The sequence below is a fragment of the Megalops cyprinoides genome, chromosome 20 (assembly GCF_013368585.1).
Source record: "Megalops cyprinoides isolate fMegCyp1 chromosome 20, fMegCyp1.pri, whole genome shotgun sequence".
In the NCBI taxonomy this organism is placed as follows: domain Eukaryota; kingdom Metazoa; phylum Chordata; class Actinopteri; order Elopiformes; family Megalopidae; genus Megalops; species Megalops cyprinoides.
In genome coordinates, this window is record NC_050602.1 from 21,800,946 (window position 1) to 21,823,595 (window position 22,650).

The window sequence follows — 22,650 nt, forward strand, 5'->3', positions numbered from 1 at the left end:
AGTAGCTCATCAGATCAGCCCTCTCCCCTCTGATTCTACTGAAGCCCTTCTGACCCCCCCCAATTCAATGGGTGCTGATTTGGTGCTGGTTAAAGATGCTAAGATGCCCATATTTCCATGCCTGCCTCCATGAGCTTGGCTCTGACCAGCATCACTGTAGGTGAAACGATATTGACAGTTTTGATGAACCATTCTCAACATTTACTCATTGCAGGCTTCAAAGGGGCCTGCTTACTGATGCGTTACCTGGATGGTGCAGGTATGTCATGGAGCTGCAGGGGTAATTAAAGGGCATCTAGGGCTGTTGTCTCAGCAATGTTAGACCTTTACCTTACTTTGCTTCACCTGAGTCTAAAACCCAAGGAAAGCGTTGGGTCTGATACACCAAGAACACAACACTAGTCAAGCATCCCTTGGATGACAGATTTACAAATGTACCGGGCATCCAGATGAAACCCTCTGCTAATTGCATTTTTCCAAATAACGACCATAGAAACCTTGTGAATGTTTATTGAACGGTACTTATTCGGAATAAAATCATTCAGGAAACATAATGACAAAATGGTATGTTGTTGTGTTTAAATGTGATGTTTTTGTTATATATGTCTGTTATTTATGTGAAACTTCTGATGCCACGGGATGCAAGACAAATTTCAGAACAATCTGACAATAAAGTGAAATCTTATCTTATCTTAAAACATCTGCCTTAAGCATTATCACTACCTTGAACTTTTTGAAACTTTGTGGTGTGTCAGTGTAGCCTTAGCTCTTGGCTTATGAGCTTAGCTCTGGCAGATGAAGGAGGGAGTGCATATTCACTTACAGGAATCAACAGCTGGAGTGCCAGTGTGAGGACAGAGCAAGTCACTGTGAGAAGTCAGCAGTGTAGCATAGTGGTGAGGAACAGCGCAACCAAAAGGTTGCCGGTTCAGTTCATTGCTGGGGCACTGCTGTTGTACCCTTGGGCAAGGTACTCAACTCAGTAAATATCCAGCTGTATAAATGGATAAAATTGTAACATCCGTAAGTCCCCCTGGATAAGAGCATCTGCTAAGTGACAATAATGTAACTGTCCAGCCTGAACATTCCCTCAAGCTGACGCTTTCCACTGTGGCATATGGTAAAGTAGTGCTGCCCACACCTTCACAGTAATGCTGTTTAGAAACCTGAATCCTACGTAACTGCTGCTGAAACTGGGGTAGGTATTTGAAGAGTTTGATGGTAATGTGCTAGTATGTGTGGTTGAGCTGATGGCACACATCACATGGCAGGATAGACAGAATCCGATGGCTTTTTTTTTTTACTTTTTATGTGGGAGAGAGGATTCTTTATTGTATAATTCTCTCTTCTCTGCTTTCCCCTATTTTTGGACCATTTAAACATTTTCACTTGCAAGGTCAGTCACACCTCTCACGGCGTGGTCCGTTGGCGGTGTTTAAATCAGGGAAGTGGCCCCTTAGCGGGAAGTGCATTTGCCTGTGGGGCTGACTAAGGCTGCCAGAATGACTCTGCAGCAGCAGTTTACCCAGAATGCCCCAGCGGTGCCACATGGCTGCCTGTAAAGACTGGGCGGCCATGTTGTTTTTTTTGTGCCGTAGCTGTACAGTAGGTTTAAAGCGGCAGAGGGTGGCGGGTGCTTTTCTTTTGGCGGCGAACTTGTTTTATACGGCGCTTTGAATGCTTGAACCTGCAAAGTGTGGCAGCCTCCTGCATTTGGATGAGGGCGGGATAAGGGGGTGTTAGTATTGTACAGGCAGCGGCAGCAACAGCACGATAGGAGGGCAGCAGACCCCATTGACAGCTCTTTTTTTTTGTGGGGAGGGGCAGGGGGCGGCACGGACTTTCCTGACAGCTCTGAAATCACGGTCCTTTCTGTTGTATTCCCGTATCCCTCAGTCCACACCCTCCGCCAAGCTCCTCCAAGTTTCTCACGCAATCTGTGATGGAGGTGACGGAGGAGATGGGGCGGGGGTGGGGTGGGGGGTAAGCGAATACGAAACTCCATTGTGCGCCGCATTCGAGTGTTCGCGAATGTACATCACACATGCATCATTTGAATACATGAAAATGAGCTCCGGCGCTCCTGGCACAGTTCCAGGTACCTATGGCAACAGCATCTCCCAGGGGCATTCCCCTTCTCACTATGCCCCATCCCCACTCGTCTCCATGACAATACCCCCTCCCTATTTATGGTTATACCCCCGTAGCACCCAGCGGTCTCGTGGTTTGTAGGTGATGGGAGCAGACGTTCTGGGTTGCCCAGAACTCTCTGTCAAGGTCAAGGGCAGACAGAGGAAGATAGAGGGCTTTACCCTGTTCCCACACAGATTTATTCTGTAGCACACCGCCCCCTACTGGACATTCTTTGGGGTACATCCTGACCAGCTGTGGAAGTGGCTTTCACTGGAAAGATTGACAATGGTCTCTAACACAGTCACAAAGCGTGAGATATGGCATTGATGACATGTGGCAAGAAGACACAAAAAACGTTATTCAAAACAAAAGTTCAGGTGCAACAAAATATTTACCACCTGAAGAAAACCCACAGCAAGTTCTCACTGAGATATCTCTGTAGAATCAGACACAATTATACACAATGCAAAGATGTGTGATGATCATCCAGACCAGGGGAGGTTCACAAGCTGAAAATTAGGGAGGCTAAGAGCTTTGCTTTTAACGTATAATTGTCCAACACCTGCTCTGATTGTTTTACATGACTGACAGGTGTGCCAGTTTAAAAAAGATCACCCATCTCCAGCTCTCCTCTTCTATGTCTAATGTGGAGCCATTACCTTTATAACCTCTGTGCACTTCACACAACAATTTCAATAACATTGAAACTTTAAACATTGGTTTAAAGTTAAGACTGATATTCAGTCTCTGTCTTATAATTAAAATAATGTAACCTACTCGCTTTGTTAAAAAATGATAAAAATCATTCTCAGGGAATTAGATAAAGGTAACACAGCCACATTAGGTGCAATCAAGCAAAGTGGAATCAGCTGCAGATAGCTGATCCTCATTTAAGTATGCATGGCTCTTAATTAAGCAAATCAATCAAAACCTGCTCTGTTGGATAGCAGTTTGAGGTAAGTTTTTAAACTGCTCAGTTTCAAGCCTCCACTGGTCAATACACTGCTAAAACACTGCTAATAAGCAGCCATCAGTCACCATATCTGAATTTCCAGTTAAACTTTGAGCAAGGGTGATTGTGATGAAACATACAATCAAAATACTTGGTGACAGTGGTTTATACAGCAGGTAATTTCTAATATTGTCAATGTGTTTATGGGATGGTGGTAGAGGAATGTGATATGCTGTGTATTTGTATAGAAATACACTGTATTTTATTGCTTACTAGTTGAAAGCTGCCTTCAATTGGTGGTCCTGGATACTCTGTGGCTGCATTAACACAGGCACTGGGGCCGCTCGGTGAAGGTCAAGTTCAGGGCAGTACAAAGTCTCAGAGGGCGGCGTTGCCCACCGCCAAAACCAGTGTTGTGTGACACTGCCACCTAGAGGCATGTTCCGTTCATAACCGCTTGCTTCGGGGCAGTGTTTCTCCCACCGTTCGCTGCATTGTTTCCAAATTGAACTTATTTAATTCGTTTTCATTGAGCTGTTCAGTGAAGATTGAACAGGATTCGATAAATAAATAAATAAATAATGTGCGGATCGAGGATATTTGGGTTAATTAATGGATATGAAGTTAAAGCTGTTTCTTTCTTTTCACCTTTGATTTTATTTTTTCACTTTTTAACACTAAACCAGAATAATCTTTTGCCATACGAAGGTCACGGGCGGGCCTTGATAAAATTCTTTTATTCTTCTTAGGGAAAAAATGACTTCACCTGCTGCCTTTCGCTGTCAGATTAGTGACATGAAACATACTGCTCATGAAACCGAAATTCAGTTCTGAAACTTAATAAGGTATATCATTTCTAACATTTTGCTATTCTCCTGTTAAGTACTAATATAACCTATATGCAGGTATTATAAAAATAATTTTCAATTTCTACTTAAAATTTTAAATTCAACCAGAGCTGTGCACAATACACAAGATTCATTACATACCCTTATCCAGGGAAAAAGTATGACACAGTTCATAGCTTATTTCAGTTGTCTACTGTATTGCCATTTGCGTGGTCCAGATTCAGCAATTGGTTTATGGCTTCTCAGTAGCTCCCTCTAGTGGCCAGTGGGTGGTACTTTTTTAAATCGTCACCACCAGTTTATAACGCCTGGCATGGATTCGTTACTGAGACGAGTTGGCAGTGCATAGCCTACCCCATACCTAAACAGCACCGAGACTTTTCCAAGATTTACACATGTAGAGTCTCACTGTGATTTCCAGGAAAGCTTGTGACTACAAACAAATCTAATCTAGTTATCTAGGCTTCAATTATGTGTACAGTAGCTACTGGAGAAATGGATCTTGTTGCAGTTTAGAACGTCATGTCACATGTTAAATATAATTTTATTTTGTTTCAATCAATCAATGATCTGATCGTAGGCTACCTCACTCAGACTGAAAAGAAAAACAATATGTACGATTTGTATATTGTTTGTTGAAAGAATAGTTTTGTATTGCACCAGCAAAAAAAGGAAATCAAGCAACGATCCTGTTTTATTAAATGAAACTCCAGAGATCGTTTAAACCGTCACAGCAGTCTTCAACCACTTCAAGTACAGTGAACAAATCAAATTAGATGTTAGTATTCGTTTAATAAACATTTTTTCTTGGCACAGATAATAGAAATTACATAACAGTCGGAATCATGGAAACATTTTAAAAATAAAAGTTTGATCAGATAAAATACTGAAAGCAAGAACACTTTTTTTAATTTCGGCGTGGATGCCTGCACTCTGTCCAGATATGTATAGGTACTGTTTGTATTAACTTCACAGTACAGGACACTGCACACACGGTATGACAGACAGTACCAGAGAAGGATATACCTAATACTCCGTTTAGCGGCACACAGAGAGGGCGAGTGCAACCCCTTCTTCTGACGAGGAGAGGGAATACGATTTGGAGTGATTCTCAAGACCACTTAAAAGCCGTTAGTCCGTCCCACGATAAAACGTCGTGGTCGAACTTCACGCCAATTTCCCCGACTCAACTTGCTGCTGTTTGTATTTTAGGCACATGGGCGACTCCAGAGGCAATTCGGGAGTATCACAGCACATTAACCGTGAACAAGCGCGACCGGGAACACACGTGGACAATCCACTACCCCCCCGAAACCCACCGCTAATGCTAAAGGGCCAGCCGGCACGTAAGTGAACGAACGGACTCGCAAGCCATGTGAAAAAACCATTCAACTGACGCGGTGGTGGCAGGGGTGGTTTAAATGGTTCCCAGTGTCTCGCTCTTAATACACAACAACCTCTTTCGACAAACATAACATCTCATCTGTATTCAAACATCGTTTTGAAATAAGTATTTGAAATAAATTTTCTTAAAACCCATAGTGAGCTACAAAAGTTCTCCAGAGAGATCCTTGGAAGCTGTATGCTTTTAACAAATCTTAGCAAAAGCATTCTGAAGAATGGTGCTTTGGCATATCTAGATTGTCCTTTAACTTGAAATCCTTTAACTTGAAATCCCCTTGACAGGAGAACTCAGCCGGAATTCATTTATGTTGACCGACATAAAGATTTATCAAACTTATTCTCACATTTTCCCCATCCATAAGTAAACAAGTGATATCCTTTTGTGTTCTTATAATATATAACTTCTTGTTTCTCAGATATTTACTGCAAACTTTAAACCTCCAAGTCTGTGGAGTATCCTTGTGCAACCTGGACACACCTTGCATCCTGCAACAATTAAAGGCAGTGAGATTTTAAATGCATTACATGTTCCTTGTCCGTATAATGCACCTCTGATCATCACAATGCATACAATCTCCTTGAAAATGAACATGTATAAAAACACAGAGCTTCATTAACAAATGCAAATTTGTACAAAACAAAACAAAAAAAAAATATTGGTGAAAAGTTATCCGGTTTAAATTTAGTGGAGATATTAACACTTTTAACAGGCACTTCATTAGGATCAGCAGTTGCCTGAATCCAGCTTTGTGTAGTGTCAGGTGTGCCCAGGTATGGCAATAAACACACTTGTGCGATGAACACGGATGAAAGGTCAGAGACACGCCGCGCGGGGGGCTGGGGGGGGGGGGGGGGGGGGATAGGACCCGCTGATTTCGCACCCCTGGACGGGAACCTTTCTGCTCGCTCCACGTTCCTCTCCGGACATGAGAGCAGGAGGGACCGAAGGGCAAAGAAAAAAAAACAGCAGGAGGGGTCCCTCCGGTTAGGTAAGACTCCCTTCCCTGCTGCGTCAGGGTCGGGCGTTTGGGCAGGAAGGCGATATCGCTGGCAGTGCTGACGGAGAGGCTTCAGGCTGCCCATCTCCAGCTGACCCTGTCACTCAGCCTCAGGCATGTGTCATGAAAGCAGGCCAGTGCAGAGCGAAAGCTCCAACTATAGCAACAAGGTCTAAGAAAATTTATTTTCACCCGCTACCAGCATCAGTGCTCAAAGTCAGTGCAGTCCCTGAGCTGCTGAATAAGAATACTCAGAACGGCTTCGAACAGCATCGCTTGAACGTGTTTGGTTTGCCTCTACCCGTGCAAAAAGCTCAATGTGTTTGTCAATTCCAGTTTTATCTAGAGATGAGAAGTTATGCATCGTTATGAAGCAATGCACTGCGCTGTGTTGATGTTTTTCCACAAGTTTCACATTGCTCTAACTGGGGAATTATTTACACCAAAATGAAGCATGAAACCTAACAGTCATGTTAGTTTACACTCAGGACACACACGCACTCTCTCTCTCTCTGTCTCTCTCTCTCTCTCTCTCTCACACACACACACACGCACACACACACACACAGACACACACACGCACTCTCTCTGTCTCTGTCTCTCTCTCTCACACACACACACACACACACACAGACACGCACACACCCATTATGGAAACCTGTAGATATGTGTGTTTTGAACAGCCTCTCCTGAGCTGATAGTGCAGCGGGCAGGACATTCAGGAGAGACACGTTGTCACCAAGGTGTTGTAACAGGATGAATGGCCTCAATGACCCAGCTGTCTTTGAACATGTGGGTAAAAGTTAAGTACACTAACTTTAGGTGCTCTGCAACATACACTTCGGTTACCCTGAAAGCTCAAAAAAACACACTCTCCCTCTAACACACACACACACACACACACACACGCATAATGCACACGAAGAAGCATTCGCATGGGACACAGTGTGTGTTTTCCCTAAACAGTGGCATTTGTGCTGAAAACAGGTCATGAATGTGCTGTGCGCATGCGTAAGCAAGCACGCACTGGCTGCGCATCCAATCGCCTCACACCCCTCCCTGCAGCGCCCCCCCCCCCCTGCGCCCCCCCTCCCTCCCAGGGCGCAGACCTGCCAGCACCGCAGAGGCGGGGCCACTCCTCCGTCCCTGCCTCCCTGCTGTTTCACGATACCCCGCTGCGAGTCCTCCTCTCTGCAGCCCCCTGCTGGCCGTCAGGGGAAGTACCCACGCTGCTGCAGCTTGCGCAGGAGGATCTGCGTGAGGTCGAAGGTCGTGAAGCTGATCCCCACAGCGATGGGGCCCTTGACCCAGTTCATGCTCAGGCCCTTGTACAGCCCCCGGATGAGCCCCTCCTCGGCCACGATCTCCCGCATGGTGCCCGTGATGGTGCCGTAGGTGTGGCCCGTCACGCCCGCGGTCTGCATGCGGCGCCGCACCACGTCCAGCGGGTAGGAGGCCGACTGGCCGATCAGGCCCGCGCACGCCCCGAAGGCCAGCCGCTCGTACGAGTACGGCTGCGTCCGCCCGCTCTTTTCTGTGGGCACAGACACACAGAGAGTGAGGGGCAGACACAGAGAAAGAAAAACGGGCAGTGAGACAGAAAACCCCCAAAAGCAGATAGACAGACATGCATTACATTATTGGCATTTAGCAGATGCTCTTATCCAGAGCGACTTACATATGTTATACTATTTTACATACCCATTTATCCAGCTGGATATTTACTGAGGCAATTCTGAGTTAAGTGCCTTGCCCAAGGGTACAACAGCAGTGCCCCAGTGGGGATTTCAACCCTGCAACCTTTTGGTTATGAGTCCAGTCCACGATTATGCTACACTGCCACCTCAGACAGAGAGACCCACTACATGGATACCTCCATGAGTGACGCTGTTATGACACCGAGCAGAGGTTGGTCCTGTGAAGCCCTACCTGCGTGTAGCTTCTTCAGCGTCTCGTAGGTGAAGAAGCTGAGGCCAGCGTAGGGGACCACGCCCAAGATGGTGGGGGTGAAGCCCCGGTACAGGGTTTTCAGGCCCTCCTCGCGGGAGATGCGCACGAACACGTGCATGATATTACTGTACCTGTGGAGAGGGAGCGGGGGCAGGTGGGCACACTGTACACTGACGCTGTGTAGCAATGCATTGTGGGGTTTTTACAGCACTGCTCACCTGTACCTCTGTGCATCAGTACCAGTAAACTGTACCAGTAGCTCGCCTTAATAAAGAGCATTCCGTTTATGAGAATTACTCACAGACGGAGTCAACGGAATATTTCTGCTTGAAAGAACAAGCTTACGAGAATCACCCTGGGCTCACTCCCAAACCTGTAATATTACACTCAGTGGAGTCCAGCGGTGCGTGATAAGTGAAAAAGACATTTGCGTCTGCTGAGATACTTCTTGTACTTAGTGGAAATGTATCTGAACATCAGACCCTGGAAAAGCGCTCAGCTGGACATGCCAAACACATACAGCGCGTAGTCCTTACAGGGCTTATTATTTTAAAGCATGGCATGTCCAGATAAACACTTTACCTGGATTTTGTCCACTGTGCCAGAGGACAATCCCTAGTCCTGCTGAAGTGTCAGGCATTTGAGCTATTTGAGAAAGGAGGGTGGATAGCGGTATCCGCTTACATTTCCTTGGGGGTGACGGCCATCCTGGCTCGAACCATGTCCAGGGGGTAGGTGAGCATGGCCGCTGTGGTTCCCGCCAGCGACCCAGCCAGTAACCGCGGAATCGGCGGCAAAGCTCTGGAAGCGCAGACACAGAGAGTCAAAGCCACAGTGAAACACAGTGAGTCACAGTGAGTCACAGAGTTATACAATCAGACAGTCAGAGTAACAATGAGTCACAGAGAGACAGTGAGTCACAGAGTCATACAGTCACAGAGAGTCACAGAACACCACAGGCAGAGACTCTCACGGGCAGGTGCTCAGACCCTGTAGATTGGCAGGCTACACAGCGGTGAAGGTAAAGCATGGCATGGGGGTGCTGTCTCAGTGCTTACTTTCCCTGGAAGCCATAGTAGCCTCCCAGGAGCCTCTTGTACTGCTCGTGAGCGCAGAACTGGATGGCCGCATAGGGGATGACCCGCACCATGGTGGCCGAGTTGCCCCTCCACAGGCTGAAGAAGCCATCCTTCAGGTAGGTGCGGTAGATGAGCCTGTAAGCTTCCTGCAGAAAGCCAACAACACCCTCAACACCACTGAGGAGACGCCAAGCCTCCTCCTCAACTCTAAAAAACTGCATTTAGCCACGGCTCTAATTGGGCTATTTAGCCATTGAGTGGGTGTGATTATTTTTCTCCTCCATTCAAACTTTATTTTGTTAATCTTTGTCACCACTGAAATTATTCTAGCAGGTCAGAGACAGGTCGTCTCTGACCTTAGCAACAAAAAAAAGGAAAAACTGCCTTGGATTCATTAGCGAACATGCAAAGCGAAATGCTTCACCCAGCCTCTAAGTGGGACTTCACATGAGGTGATGCAGGAGATCTGTCATGAGCAAAGTTATTCTTACCTTTGCAGAGAAACGGTTTGAAGACACTGCAAAAGAGAAAAAAGTGTGAATTCTTCATTTCCCCTTCAGAGAAACAGACGCACAGAGAAAAGAGAAACACCTGAACTTATTTTCTATAATGTTCAGGTAGACTATACTTGACTATACCAGACTATAAGTGTTTGGTAACACTGTGCTTCTAGCTGGAGTTATGAGTATTTATGAGGATTTAGAGAAGCTGCCCTTGCCTTGGAAGATGATCTTGGTTCTGTCCAAGGGGGCCACTGCAGTTTTGGCCACAGCCCCGGCAAAGGCCCCGCACAGGAGGGACTTCAACACCGTGCGACTCTGCTTGAAGCCCTGCAGTTAGGCGGGCAGACAGATGGACAGACAGGCCCCCAGGGTAGAGGATTAGTGGTTTTCAAAACAGCCACAAGAAGAAACAAAGACAAATCAGAGAAAAAAAACAGAGAACAAATCAGGGAAAGAAAGGACCGAAACCACACATTTCCGGAAACGATATCGGGGTAGTGAAAAACAGTCCGTGTGCCTCAGCTTGCAGGTCAGGTGACCTCTGATGTTGTTCCCGACAGCTCAGATCCATGCAGCGGTCCTTGTTTGAACTGCGGTGTATGATTAAGCCGGGACTACAACACGAGATCGCTATCTCACTGAGAACAACGGGTGCTCTCTGCTGGTGGCGAGGTTTGCGTAACAGCCAATCTGCCAAGTCCTTACGAAAACTGAGACACTGTGACACAACACTTTACTACCCGGGAAACAAGACAAATACAGGAAGTGTGCAGGTATGTGGACATCTGGTGCAGCGAGCTGGTGGTGATGCCGCTGTCATTTATGCAGTATGGGAAAACATTCTGTGGATCAATATCATTACAGTAACAAAACTTTATGTTAATGCTCCTGAAAGCAGCTCAATACAAAGAAATTAATATAAACAAACAATTGGCAGGATGATTTTGCTACCTCCCAGTGACTACATTCAACAGCCATATTTGGACACTAGCAAATTCTTCTGAATTTAGACACTCTTGCCAATGAATACAAAATGAACAAAAAAAAATCTGTAAAGCTGGAAAGCTGTAATATCCTCCAAAAGCAAAAGCAAGCTCCCTCCACATGTGGGGTAGAAGACATTGTTTTTATGGAGAAAAAAATATCAACAGCATTTGGCCAGTTAAAATAAACTGTATTCTGTGCTCAAGTTCCAGCTGGACCACTTCAGTCTTCCTGATATGACTCACACAGCCTCAGTGACCTGGCAGGCCGGTGGAGATAAGCCTGGCTCTCTTCAGTACTTCCACACAGTGCGGTGGGAGAGATGGCTGGCCCCTACAGAGGCCCTGATAGGGCGGAAAGAAAGCAGGGTGTGTTTTTTTTTTCTGAGAACCCTGAGAATGACAGGCAGCACACCACTGCAGGGGAAGGAGACTTTGGCAAGAGCTTGGCTGTGACTCCCCTTCACCCCTGCCCAGCTGTTTTGCAAGGTTTTTTTTAGACAGGGTGAGCCCACGCCTGCTGTTAATGGAAGAGGTAGAGACCAGCACATTTCTCAGTGAAAAATAGCGCAACCTACACACCTGATCCCATAATTGTGGGCCTGTGCCGTCTTGCACAACAGCGATATTGAGACGCCGCATTCCTTTTCTCGCGCGTTAAGTCCACATTCAAGAGCCTCTTAACATAAAGGCATGCTGATCCAACACATACAAAATAACACGACAACAAACTACAGTGGCTCTGTGTCACTCTGCCATACTGACTGTGGGAACGAACGCAGGATACTGTCCTTGGATAACACATTACATATTACATTATTGTCATTTAGCAGACTATCCTATCCAGAGCGACTTGCATACATGTAGGTTACAATTTTTACACGTTATCCACTTATACAGCTGGATATTTACTGAGGCAAGTCATGGTTAAGTACCTTGCAGCAGTGCCTCAGTGAAGAATCGAACCAGCAACCTTTAGGTTATGAGCCCTGCTCCTAACCACAATACTACACCGCTGTTGCATGCTGAACTTATTGCCCTTTAGATGACCTTATATCCACTCCTGGGAAATATAAAAAATCTCAAGAGTGGATATAAATATCTCAGGATGAAACTGTGTTATATATAATTGCTTTGTAGTTGTAGCTCTTAATGTACGTTTCTCGCAATGGTTCCCCAGCCCCGCCGCTCCGCACGCCGGCGAGCGTCTCACCTCAGTCTGGCTGGAGGAGGGCAGAGGCAGCACCTCGCCCTGTGTCAGTGCCCGGGGGCCCTGGTGTTCCTGCACCCCGTTCCCCATCCCTGCCCCTCCACACACATGCAGGCCAGCTGACGGGGCACGCTGGGACCCCCCCTCCCGCACTGTGGAGAGAAACACACACACAGACAGGCTCCGGGATCAGCACACTTCCATGACATTACATTACATTACATTACATTACTGGCATTTAGCCAGTGTGACTTACATATGTTATGATTTTGATGTCACCCATTTATACAGCTAGGTATTTACTGAGGCAATTCTGGGTCAGGTACCTTGCCCAAGGGTACAGCAGCAGCACCCCAGTGGGGAATTAAACTGGCAACCTTTTGGTCAGGAATCCTGCTCCTTAAACACTATGCCACACTGCCGCCCCACACTTCCATTCTCTCACAGCTGAACGTGTGAGCTTCACTGGTCACTCTGTAGCTGAGGCTGGGAATATGCCATTTAGAAGCCTCAGAAGGCGGCTTATTGGAAAAACAGCACATGCATGCTGCAGTCCGGTGACACATTTATCTCACTGGAGCTGTACATTAACTGCAAGTACTCTGCAACAAACAAGCGTGTAAAAATCTGACACAAAGAGAGCGCTAAGCACAAACTAAGCAGATCATCTTTTCAAGGGTGTCTGATTAATGCCCAAAACGTCCAGCCAAACCCTTTCCATGTGTGTCTTGCAGAGAACTGCCTGAGGCGACCTCGCACTACGGCGCGGATTTGGTACTCACGGGGGGCGGATCACAGGTGAGGCTCTGTGTCAGGCTTTCTCACACCACACCTGAGACACTCGGCGTCCACAGAACCGGTCCTTCCAGGCCCTAGTGGATCAGGTGACATGGGAGAAATCAGCACAGTGCCACTTCTTTTTTTCCACCAGGTCAAGGCCTACATTATTTATAAAGGTGATGACTATTAATACAGCACTTGAATGTGGCACCGTGTCAAACCCCGACTTAGACAAGGAGGAAAAAAAAAAGAAAAACACACTAACATGCCCTTCCAATGAAACCCCAAGGCTTCCGGTTTGACTCTCAAGTGAGGAACGTTTGTTCACTGTTCTTATAACATATGAGCTATATGTATGTAAATCACAATAAGTAACAAGATTATATAGTGAGCAGATGAGTATGAAGATATTTCATTACTTCAGTACTCTGTCCATTTTGCTTGAGAAAGGCTTACGCCTTCTGCTCAAGGCCACAATGCGTTACCCTGAAGGGCTGTTTATTAAACAACAAACGCTTCTGGGCTGCTTTCTGGGTGAAAGGTCTCTTTATATATAGGAAGTGGGGCAAAGGTAAGAGCTCAATGATTCTTAGACTGCGCAGAGATCAAATAAACCCACCCCGTCCTTGCTGAAGCCAATGTCGGCCATCCAGGCAATATATTTTATGGCATTTTGCGTTTGCCAATACTTGCCAATAATGTTTATAAACAAATTATGTGCATACTTAGTAACCAATAATTGACACTGAGGCAGGAGTAGGACACAGATTGGCATTACAGAATACAATAAAAATCCTGAAACTGAGAAACACAGTAAAATTACAGGACCTAAAATAGATCAGATATGTACATTGGTCTCTGTCTTCCTCTCACCCTCTCTTCATATTTTATTCTGTCTTTCCATTTCTCTAACCCCCCCCCCCCCCCCCCCCCCCCCACCACCACCACCACCACCACCATCCAGTCTCTCTCTCTTCTCCCTCTCATTCTCTAATTCTGTCCTTCTCTTTCATTATCACTCACTTCATACTTTCGACAAAAACCAAAACTTCGGCTCGGTGTAGCCTTGAAAGAAACAAATCCAGATTCAGTGCAAAAATAAGGTGCTCTCATCCTCTCTGAGATTCAGAGACAGTGGAGTAGCTACATTACTTATTTACTGACTCATTCACTCATTGATTTATTTGGCAAGCACTCAGTCAAAATAACTCACAAGGTTACCATGGCATGACACAATACAGGATTTGCATATAACAGGCACTAAAGGAACAAATAGGTACAGAATAGCCAGACTTAAAGCATTACATTACATTATTACATTACATTATTGGCATTCAGCAGAGGGTATAGCAGCAATGCCCCAGCAGGGAATTGAACTGGCAGCCTTTTGGTTACCAGTCCTTAACCACTGCCTCCCCAAACCTGTAACACAGGCACCGGGGCACAGCACTACGCCCAGCTTCAGGCACTGTGCGATGCTACACAAACCTGGACCACCACACATCTCAAAACACCGACCTATGGCTGCATTATGGGACCCTGAGGCTGCAAGCTCCAATCCCAGGTTGCTGCTGTGTTCTTGATCGACTCGACCTGCATCGCTTTGCTAAGTACCCTGCTGCATAAATGGCCAATACGTTAAGCCACATACGTCACCCTTATACGTGTATCTGCTAAAGGAAAACGTGTGAATAAACTTTGGCAAGTGCTGTCTATGCTGGCCGAAAGTCCCCAGACAAACTCCACATTTCCCACCCACACATTAAACAACGTCTCCTCTGGTCCAGGAATAAGCATTCCTTGGCAAAAGAAATTATCTTAAATGCTTGCTTTGCTGCTGTTGTTGTTGTTGTTTTGGCTTGGGAAACCGCCTTCAGCGTGTACGTGCACAAGTCAAACTTGCACACATTCCTGACCTCCTTCTGCGGGAGTTCAGCCTCCAGCACCTGGCAAAATGCAGGAGTGGGCCCTGGTGAGGTTCACACTGATCCTATATTTATTTTTGCGTCTCCGCACTGCGGCGTGGCCTCCAGTGCTTGACCTGACTGACTGAAGTGGAGAGAGTCCTCTTGTCAATGGCCAATTCCACCTCTCTCACACAGGCTCCATTCTGTGCTTGTTTTTTTTTTTTTTTTTTTACATCACCGAGAATTCACATGTTTGTCTGTTAAGTGTGTAACAAACCTAAACATGCAGCTAGTTCACAGGGCTAAATGTGGACTCTCCTTGCATTCTCCAGAAGCTCTGCTAAATCCACTTCCTCTTAATTGAAGTGCATGTAAATTAGCCATGTGACTGACGCTAGACTGCTTAGGGAAATGGGTGGGAATCACACAGAAGTGAGTTGTTTGCACTGGCACACGCTTGCGATTCCTCTGCGAATACTGAATCACTTATTGTTTGAAAGACAAACAACCAGATGTTGCAACAACTCACTTGGTTTAAAGGTCGAAAAGAAAGAAATTAGTTTAACATCTAACACCTGCAGAGTCAATCATTACATTAGGTTTTATGTGTCCCTGAAAGGGACATAACTAAAAACAATTATTTCTCTGCATATTGTAGCTACAACAAAACCTGCCTTTGTGCTTTGAGGCTTCAGGTCCTAGTGATTATTAGCAACATGACTTTGCTAGTTATTAGTTATTACCATAGTGACTTATTATTTTGATAAACGACAACAATAACAATCGTTTTTAATAATTTATGTTATTAATGTATGTGCCTATTAGATTTTTTCTACGGGTTACTGTAGTTGGCATCAATGCGCATCTGACAGGATAAACCGTAAGAGGAGACTTACATTATATCCTACGTTTACTCATACGACGCATTTATCCTTGGAAACGTTGCTCAATTTCCCCATCATTATCCCTTTACACAACCATATATTTACAGAGGACCGTCCGGGAAAGTTCCTTACTCAAGGGTACAACAGGAGCGCCCCTCTCTGGGTTTGAACCTGCAACCTTGTTTACAGGCTAAATTCTCTCTAGTCTTGAGCTAAATCATATTTGGCCAGAAGCCTTGAATAAAAAAAAAAATCAGCCGGATCAGGTTCATCTGGGTCTGTGACTCCCGTCTGTGCAAATACGCAGCTGGTGTCAAAAATACGAAAAATGAAGGAGGTCGCCATACAACGTAGCTGCAGACACGTCCAGGACACAACTTAAAAACCAACCCACACCTGCGATTGTACAAACGAACCATTTCATTTCATTTATTGTCTATATTGTAAGGCTTTATTTCAACATTAATGGTGACGCAAATACGTTATATTATCCTTGTCAATAAAATGGGGATTTGTTCATAACATTATGACACATTTCGTCATCATTATCGTATTCGTGAAAATTCCATAACTTGCGGGCCGCGTTAAATGATACCGTTACATAAAAGCAGCAGACACGAAGGGTTTGGGGGACAAATTAACTCTCTGATTCACTTCTGGCTACCTGTAGTACAATATAACCTTGGGTAGTGTATCACTACGGCTTGCTATGTGGCTAGCCAGCTAGATATGCAGCTGACTCGTTGAACAACGCGACAAACCTGGTGACGGATTTAGCAACGCATCGCATGTAACTGACATGCTTAATCTCACTGGCTAGTCAAAAGTCCAGACTGGGTTTAATTATTCACATGAGACATATGTGAAATCGAAAAAGAAAAACAACACAAATGACCACATGCTGTAATCAACGAGCAAGTTCAACTGTAACGAAAACAGTAAAAAGGAGCAGTGTAATTATACCGAGGTTTCTGACACCAGAAGTAAGCTAGTTAGCAGCCAAGCTAAAATAGCCAAATGGAGAGAATGTGGCCAGCTGTAGATGGCTTTGCAAGCTACGTGCATTCCATGGCACCCGGGTAATCTGCCTATCTATCAATATCTTTCTTCGACCACTGTAGCAAATGGGTTTTCTTACCGATATTATTGCGACACCACCTGTGGCTGCCCGTGCTTTCCCGCTGCGGTGTCTCTTCGACTCACAGAGTTTGTTTTATAGTTACCCAGCTAGCTACATAGCCAGATAGTGTAGCTAAATCTTTGACAGCCAGCACTTCGATGACCCCCCTCCTCCTTGAAAGCTAGCGCGATCGCTAGCTAGATAAGTTCTCAATTCAATTCAAATTCGGATCCAGCCGGATTCTGTCACGTCAGTGCGCTTGATCCCCCGAAGTGTATTTGTCTCCGAACATTCCTTCAAAGCAGCGACAAGTTGTCACCATCATTTTCTGATGTTCATCGACTCCTGTGACTTTCAGCAGTACGAGCCAGTATCTTCCATGCCGCTCTGTGTTCTGCTGTGACACCAGCGAGTTTTAGGTTCGTAAGGATGAGTTCGATGGGCATTGTGGGAAATGTAGTCTTGCGCACGGGTAGCTCCGATAGGTTATCTTGAGGGGCGTGAGAGGAACTGAGTTACTGTGAGGACAGAAGTTGAGTAGCGCAATTTTGTCTGTGGAGAAGAGCCGTGGTTTGGGGGGCAATGAGGCCGTTTTCAAAGAGGCGTGTCATGTTTTGTGCTTCTCTATGGCAAATGATTGGATCTAGCGCCGTGGATAATCGCTGTTTCTCGTGACCTCGTGGTGAGGACAGACTGCTAAAACGGCGGCTTTGGTCAGACATCGTTTATTTAATTGAACCCCTACACTTAATGTTCCAAATGTTAATGGGCTAACACGTTGAAAATACACTTTATTTTTAACAACCTAATTCAACATAACTCAAATGCTTATAAATAAAGTAGAAAAAAAACATAAGCACACAATTTTCATTTTTCCCTCGAGGCAGAGTCGCACGTGAAGCCTTTAAAAAACGGTGTCAAAACGACCCTGTCGTTTACATTTACATTTATTCATTTGGCAGACGCTTTTATCCAGTCGCGGTGTTGCATTCAGGGTTTCCTAGATCTCCAGTCACTCTTTGTGTCAAATTAGCCCTCAAAAATGAAGTCAAGCTCAATTCCTCCGACGTTGTAGTAAAACGTTTAACAATTAAAAATGTGATGCTGTGAAATGGTTTTCAGATAGATGCATTGCTTTTTTACATTCATTTTAAAAGTAAAATAAAAACCATTGCCACACTTTGCACCTGTTAGCATTTTAATACTAATCTTCCTATATAGTATATATACTTTATATTCAATTTATAAAGTAATATCAATACTTAGACTCAAGAAAAATCGAGAAATAACTCAAAATACCAATGCTTTTTTTAAGCCAACCAGTCAAGAAAACATACAAAAAAAAGTCGCATATGACACAAAAAATGCCAACCTAGCAACCCAAGTCACAATCCCCCTTCATTACACCCTGGATACCCAGCAAAAACATGGTGTTGGCTGAGGGACGGATGTTTTAAATTGCGCCCGTTTTCACACCACAGATCTAAACTTTCTGCAGGACCAGAGTGCAGTGGAGTTTTCTGCTGAGCTCTGTGCCTTCTTTGGCGAGATGTAGTACGCTTATGGTAAGTCACGCTGTGATAAATAAATCGAGACAAACAAAGCAGACATTCAGAAATGTTTAATAGTCAAAAAATACAAAAAAATAATCAGTCCAAGGCCTTTTTGTACATCACAGTTCAGGGCACAGATTCGCAGTGTGAGCAAGGTGCATATATATTTCAAAGGCCAGAAGCTACACAGCAATGCACTTATAGAAGAGGCCAGCAAGTACATTTGTAGAGGACAAATACTGCTCTCTGATCAGTGATTTCAGTATAACAGGAAGACAAAGCTTTTTAGTTCCCCCTTTTAACTATATTAAAGGTACATGGAATAGACTGATATACAGTATTTGGTTCATAAATAAACGACAACCACAATACACGAGCACATTAAAAAAAGACATGCCAACATTTGTTACCTTGAAAAATATGTACAAAACAACAAAAAACCTGTTTACATGTAAGATACGCCTTGTAAGTATGGCATTATGAATAGAATGGAAACTTCCAGCAGATGATTCTGGTTGAGGGCCATGTCACACTGCACAAAAAAAAAAATTCAGAATCACTAATCTTTACATCACACGGACGGCTTGTCCCATCCACTGGATCCCATGTGTCAGCCGATCCACATGGCTTACAGATAAGTGACTCAGCGCAGCACGATGGCCCCCGGCAGCTGAGCGGGGAGTCAGTTGCTCAGGCCGCCCTTTTCTCCCGTCCACAGCTCTCGCAGCTCCACCTTGCAGCCCAGGTCCCGCAGTGCGGCCCGGGCCACGTCGCTGCAGTCCCGGTGGGAGGCCAGCGCCTGTCCGATCAGGGCCTCCGCCCCCATCTCCAGGATGGACTGGCTGAAGCTCTGGGTGCGAGAGACCAAGTTCCGCAGCAGCATGCAGGACTGCTTCTGTGGGGGCGGAGTCACACAGCAGCAGGGACCCCCTCAGTCACATCACATTACAGGGTAACTTCACCTACCAGGTACAGCTGGGCTGGACTTTTCAAAGGGCACCTAGAGCCATACTGTATAATGTTATTAGTGGTTTACTTCAGTCACAATGTTTACATCTGCAGCTTGCATACACCTTTGGTAAATGTGCAAAAAATAAGCATTTAGTGACAGCATTTAATACTAGATCAACAGTGAATACCAATCTTTACCAACAGCCATGTATGCTTCAAATGGCAAAATAGCAAAATATGTCATTATTCTTACAATTATTTTACCTCCATTTCATATTATCCTAAAAAACAAGCTGGACAGGGAATGTTCAAAGATGACAAAAGGGAACAGTTTTTTTCACCAAGGATCATCGAAAACGCTTTAGCTATGATGAGTGGTTGCGCTCGTCTCTGTGCATGCGTCTTGTTCGCAACACGCTTACCTGCACGTTGACCTCCCCTGGGTGCGCCTTCATGGCCTGCAGAGCTGCAAGGGCCCCGCCACTGTCCATGATCACCTTGCAGTTGTTGGGTTTGCGCAGGGCAAGAACACACATGGCAGCACAGCCCTGTTCGCAGACCTGCGCAACAGCAACAGCCAATCAGAGCACACGACATAAAACACAGGGGATACACAGGACTTCAACAGTTATGTTTGGGGGAAGCGCCTGCTGAAAGGCCCACCTGTGCATTGGCCATATGCCTGTTCATCGCCATGACAATGAGCTCTGTCCCTCCTGCGTTCACGATGGCATCTTTCACGTCATCATTCATCGCTATGGCTCGTAGGGCACTTAGCACTTGCCTCACCAGCTCCTGTGGAATAAGGTCAGAGAAGTCAGCATTACACCCTCTTCCACCTCCTCAAAAATAAACCACGTTCAATTCTATACCTTTGAGCAGGCCTTCTCTAGGCCCTAGTCTCCTAGGCACTAAGCCCCCCACCATACCTGGTGATCCAGACTGTCTGCCAGCAAGGTCATCATAAACTTCAGCCCCCCCAGGTCAACAATGTCTTGACAGAACTCGTTCCTCACAGCCAGACGAGACAGAGTACTGCACAGCTCACTCAGGACACTGGTGTTATGAGGGTGAGCTGGGAGAAAAGACCAAAATCATAAGCCATATATATAACATTCCTTCAAAATGCATCATGACAATATTAAGTGATCATTTGTAGTTGAAAATTTTACTTTGAATACCCTATGTTTTTTTGCTTCTCAAAATTTGAATACCCCATGTTTTTTTGCTTCTCAAAATTTTTCTTCCAGTTTAGATTTGTGAAATGGATTGCTTTAGAGGTGGTTGTCTGCTAAACAGGCAACTAATAATTTTCCCATAGGCTGAGTCAGAGGTTCAGTAAAAAAACATCCTTCAACCCATGTTTTTAAGCTTCTTTCTTTGGTCTCCTGCATTACCTTTGGCCGCCTCAACGATGACTTTCAACCCATTGTGTTCCAGAACTATCATTTTGGCATGTTCATGGGCGTGGCCAAAGGGGACCCTCACGTCATCGTCGAAGGTCATGACCCGGAGGGCGGCGCAGGCCTCCTTAACCAGCTCGGGGTGGCCGCTGTGCCGCGTGATGCTCCTGGTGAGCAGTGGCAGCACACCGGCCTTAACCAGGTCCTGCCTGTTCTGCTCGTGCTTCAGACAGCAGTGCCGCACCACGCGTACGCCCAGGCAGGTCACAGCTGCGTCCGCGTGGTGGGCGTTAAGGACGCCCGTCAGGAAATCCCGGCCTTCCGCGTCCAGCAGGTCGGGCTGTCCGTCGGTCAGAGCCGACAGGGCAGCGAGGACCGCTAACAAAGCCCCTTCCTCCTCCGTGGCCTTTTTGCAGCAGGAGAGGATTGTGGGATAGGCGTCCTTCTGGGCGGCCAAGTACCGCTGGGCAAATCCCTGCTTACACTGCTCTGTGAAGTGTTCCAAGTCTTCCCGCATACTGTCTACAGATGAGCCATTCAAAGAGTTTTGAAGGGACTGTAGTGCCTGTGGAAACAAACAACCAATGTATTTTCCTGACATACACACAGTCCTCCTACAGGTTTATACGGTTAAAAAAAAAAAAAAAAAAAAAAACACAACGCAGGTTCCTCGGGACACTGGTTTATCGTTGAAAGAGTATGTGATTGAGGTTTCTTTGGAACTGCATGGGGTTGGAATGTTTAGCATTTTCTGCAGATCGCTACCTGTAGAACTTCGTGCGTTTGATCCTCCTTCGTCTCAGCTGTGGCTGCTGCTGGAACTGCTTTTACAATGTTGCTTAGGTCCACGCCTGAAAATGTTGAAGATTTCACTGTTTGCTCAGTATTAAGCATTTACTGTAGTTTTTAATCTATGACAGCTACCAATACAGGTCAACCACTTCTGTATCACAGTCGTCATATGAATTACAGCACGCAGCTACTTTTATACTTCTTTTATACACAACTGCATGATATCAGTAGTAGCTAGAGCTTCACCTTGAGACTCAAACTGCTGTATGGCCTCATTCAGAGCCTCGTCGGGCTCCATTTCAAACTCGTCTATGTTTTCCTTGACCACCGCATCAAACGTCTCCTGCGTGATCCTACGTTTTGCCATCTCCACACCTGTGACCAGCTCAATAGAAAGAAAAAAAATGTGTTCATTAGACACTAAACCCAAAGATACTCAGACAAAATACACAATGTATATGATTATGCAATAATGTCGACAAATAATGTTTGCGAGCTAAACACTGCAGCGTAGCTAGCCATCCTGCTACAACCGTTAGCTAGCTCGACTGTCGACAGCTAGTAAGCTTGTTTCCTTGCATTCTCAAAGAAAGACACCGTGAAAATGTCTTTGGTTTTCCTAAAACCTGCAAATTTATGAAGCGAACACACATCACAGAGATATCGGTGTATTTTTAAACAGGCATGTGCCTAACTGATGTTAACTTAATAGTAAAGCACTCACCAACCGCGCCTGCTTTCAGACATTCAACTTACAACGGACTGATAGACGTTACCGGTAGCTATAGTGGTTTGTCGTACGTAACTAGCGTTACAGCACATTTCAGACCTCACGTTGGTCTTTTCAATAGCGGTACTGGAACAAGAATGGCCGTAAACGAAGGACACCGACTAACTAACCGTCTCGGGTTGTGAATGCAGAATAATACAAGGTTCCGCAGACGTTTTCTTCACATATACTGTAAATACAATGCTCAGAAATAATAATAATAAAAAAACTACATTAGCTACATTACAACGACGAGGATGGATTATGTGAAATTGTGTGGTATTTATGTCCTCTCATGGAGGTATGAATCAAGACTGTTTTAAAAAAATAGCAGCTCTGGAACATCCTTACCATCATTTTACATTATGCCACCATTTATTGTTTCTTTTCTAAAGCAGGTGCATTCATTCAAAACAAATTAAATTTTCCCC

General features: G+C 45.3%; 2 protein-coding genes across 3 annotated transcripts; both read right to left on the reverse strand.

Moving 5' to 3' along the window:
- Nucleotides 1-7,427: 7,427 nt before the first annotated feature.
- slc25a42 (solute carrier family 25 member 42) lies at nt 7,428-17,162 on the reverse strand. The gene is made up of 9 exons (XM_036554210.1): nt 16,770-17,162; nt 12,843-12,932; nt 12,064-12,212; nt 10,083-10,194; nt 9,856-9,881; nt 9,344-9,510; nt 8,970-9,086; nt 8,265-8,416; nt 7,428-7,869 (listed from the first exon to the last, which is right to left on the reverse strand). The coding sequence occupies exons 3-9, from the start codon at nt 12,148-12,150 to the stop codon at nt 7,547-7,549; spliced, it is 984 nt and encodes a 327-aa protein (XP_036410103.1). The 5' UTR covers nt 12,151-12,212; nt 12,843-12,932; nt 16,770-17,162; the 3' UTR covers nt 7,428-7,546.
- Nucleotides 17,163-18,853: 1,691 nt separating this feature from the next.
- Nucleotides 18,854-22,233, reverse strand: armc6 (armadillo repeat containing 6). Of its 2 annotated transcripts, none has more exons than XM_036554746.1 (8): nt 22,175-22,233; nt 21,697-21,835; nt 21,424-21,509; nt 20,653-21,223; nt 20,185-20,330; nt 19,919-20,050; nt 19,678-19,815; nt 18,854-19,199 (listed from the first exon to the last, which is right to left on the reverse strand). In XM_036554746.1, exons 2-8 carry the CDS (start codon nt 21,815-21,817, stop codon nt 18,987-18,989), a joined length of 1,407 nt encoding a protein of 468 aa, XP_036410639.1. In that variant the 5' UTR covers nt 21,818-21,835; nt 22,175-22,233; the 3' UTR covers nt 18,854-18,986. The 2 variants fall into 2 exon arrangements, with proteins under 2 accessions (XP_036410639.1, XP_036410640.1); XM_036554747.1 differs by having other exon boundaries at nt 21,697-21,825; nt 22,175-22,215.
- Nucleotides 22,234-22,650: the final 417 nt, after the last annotated feature.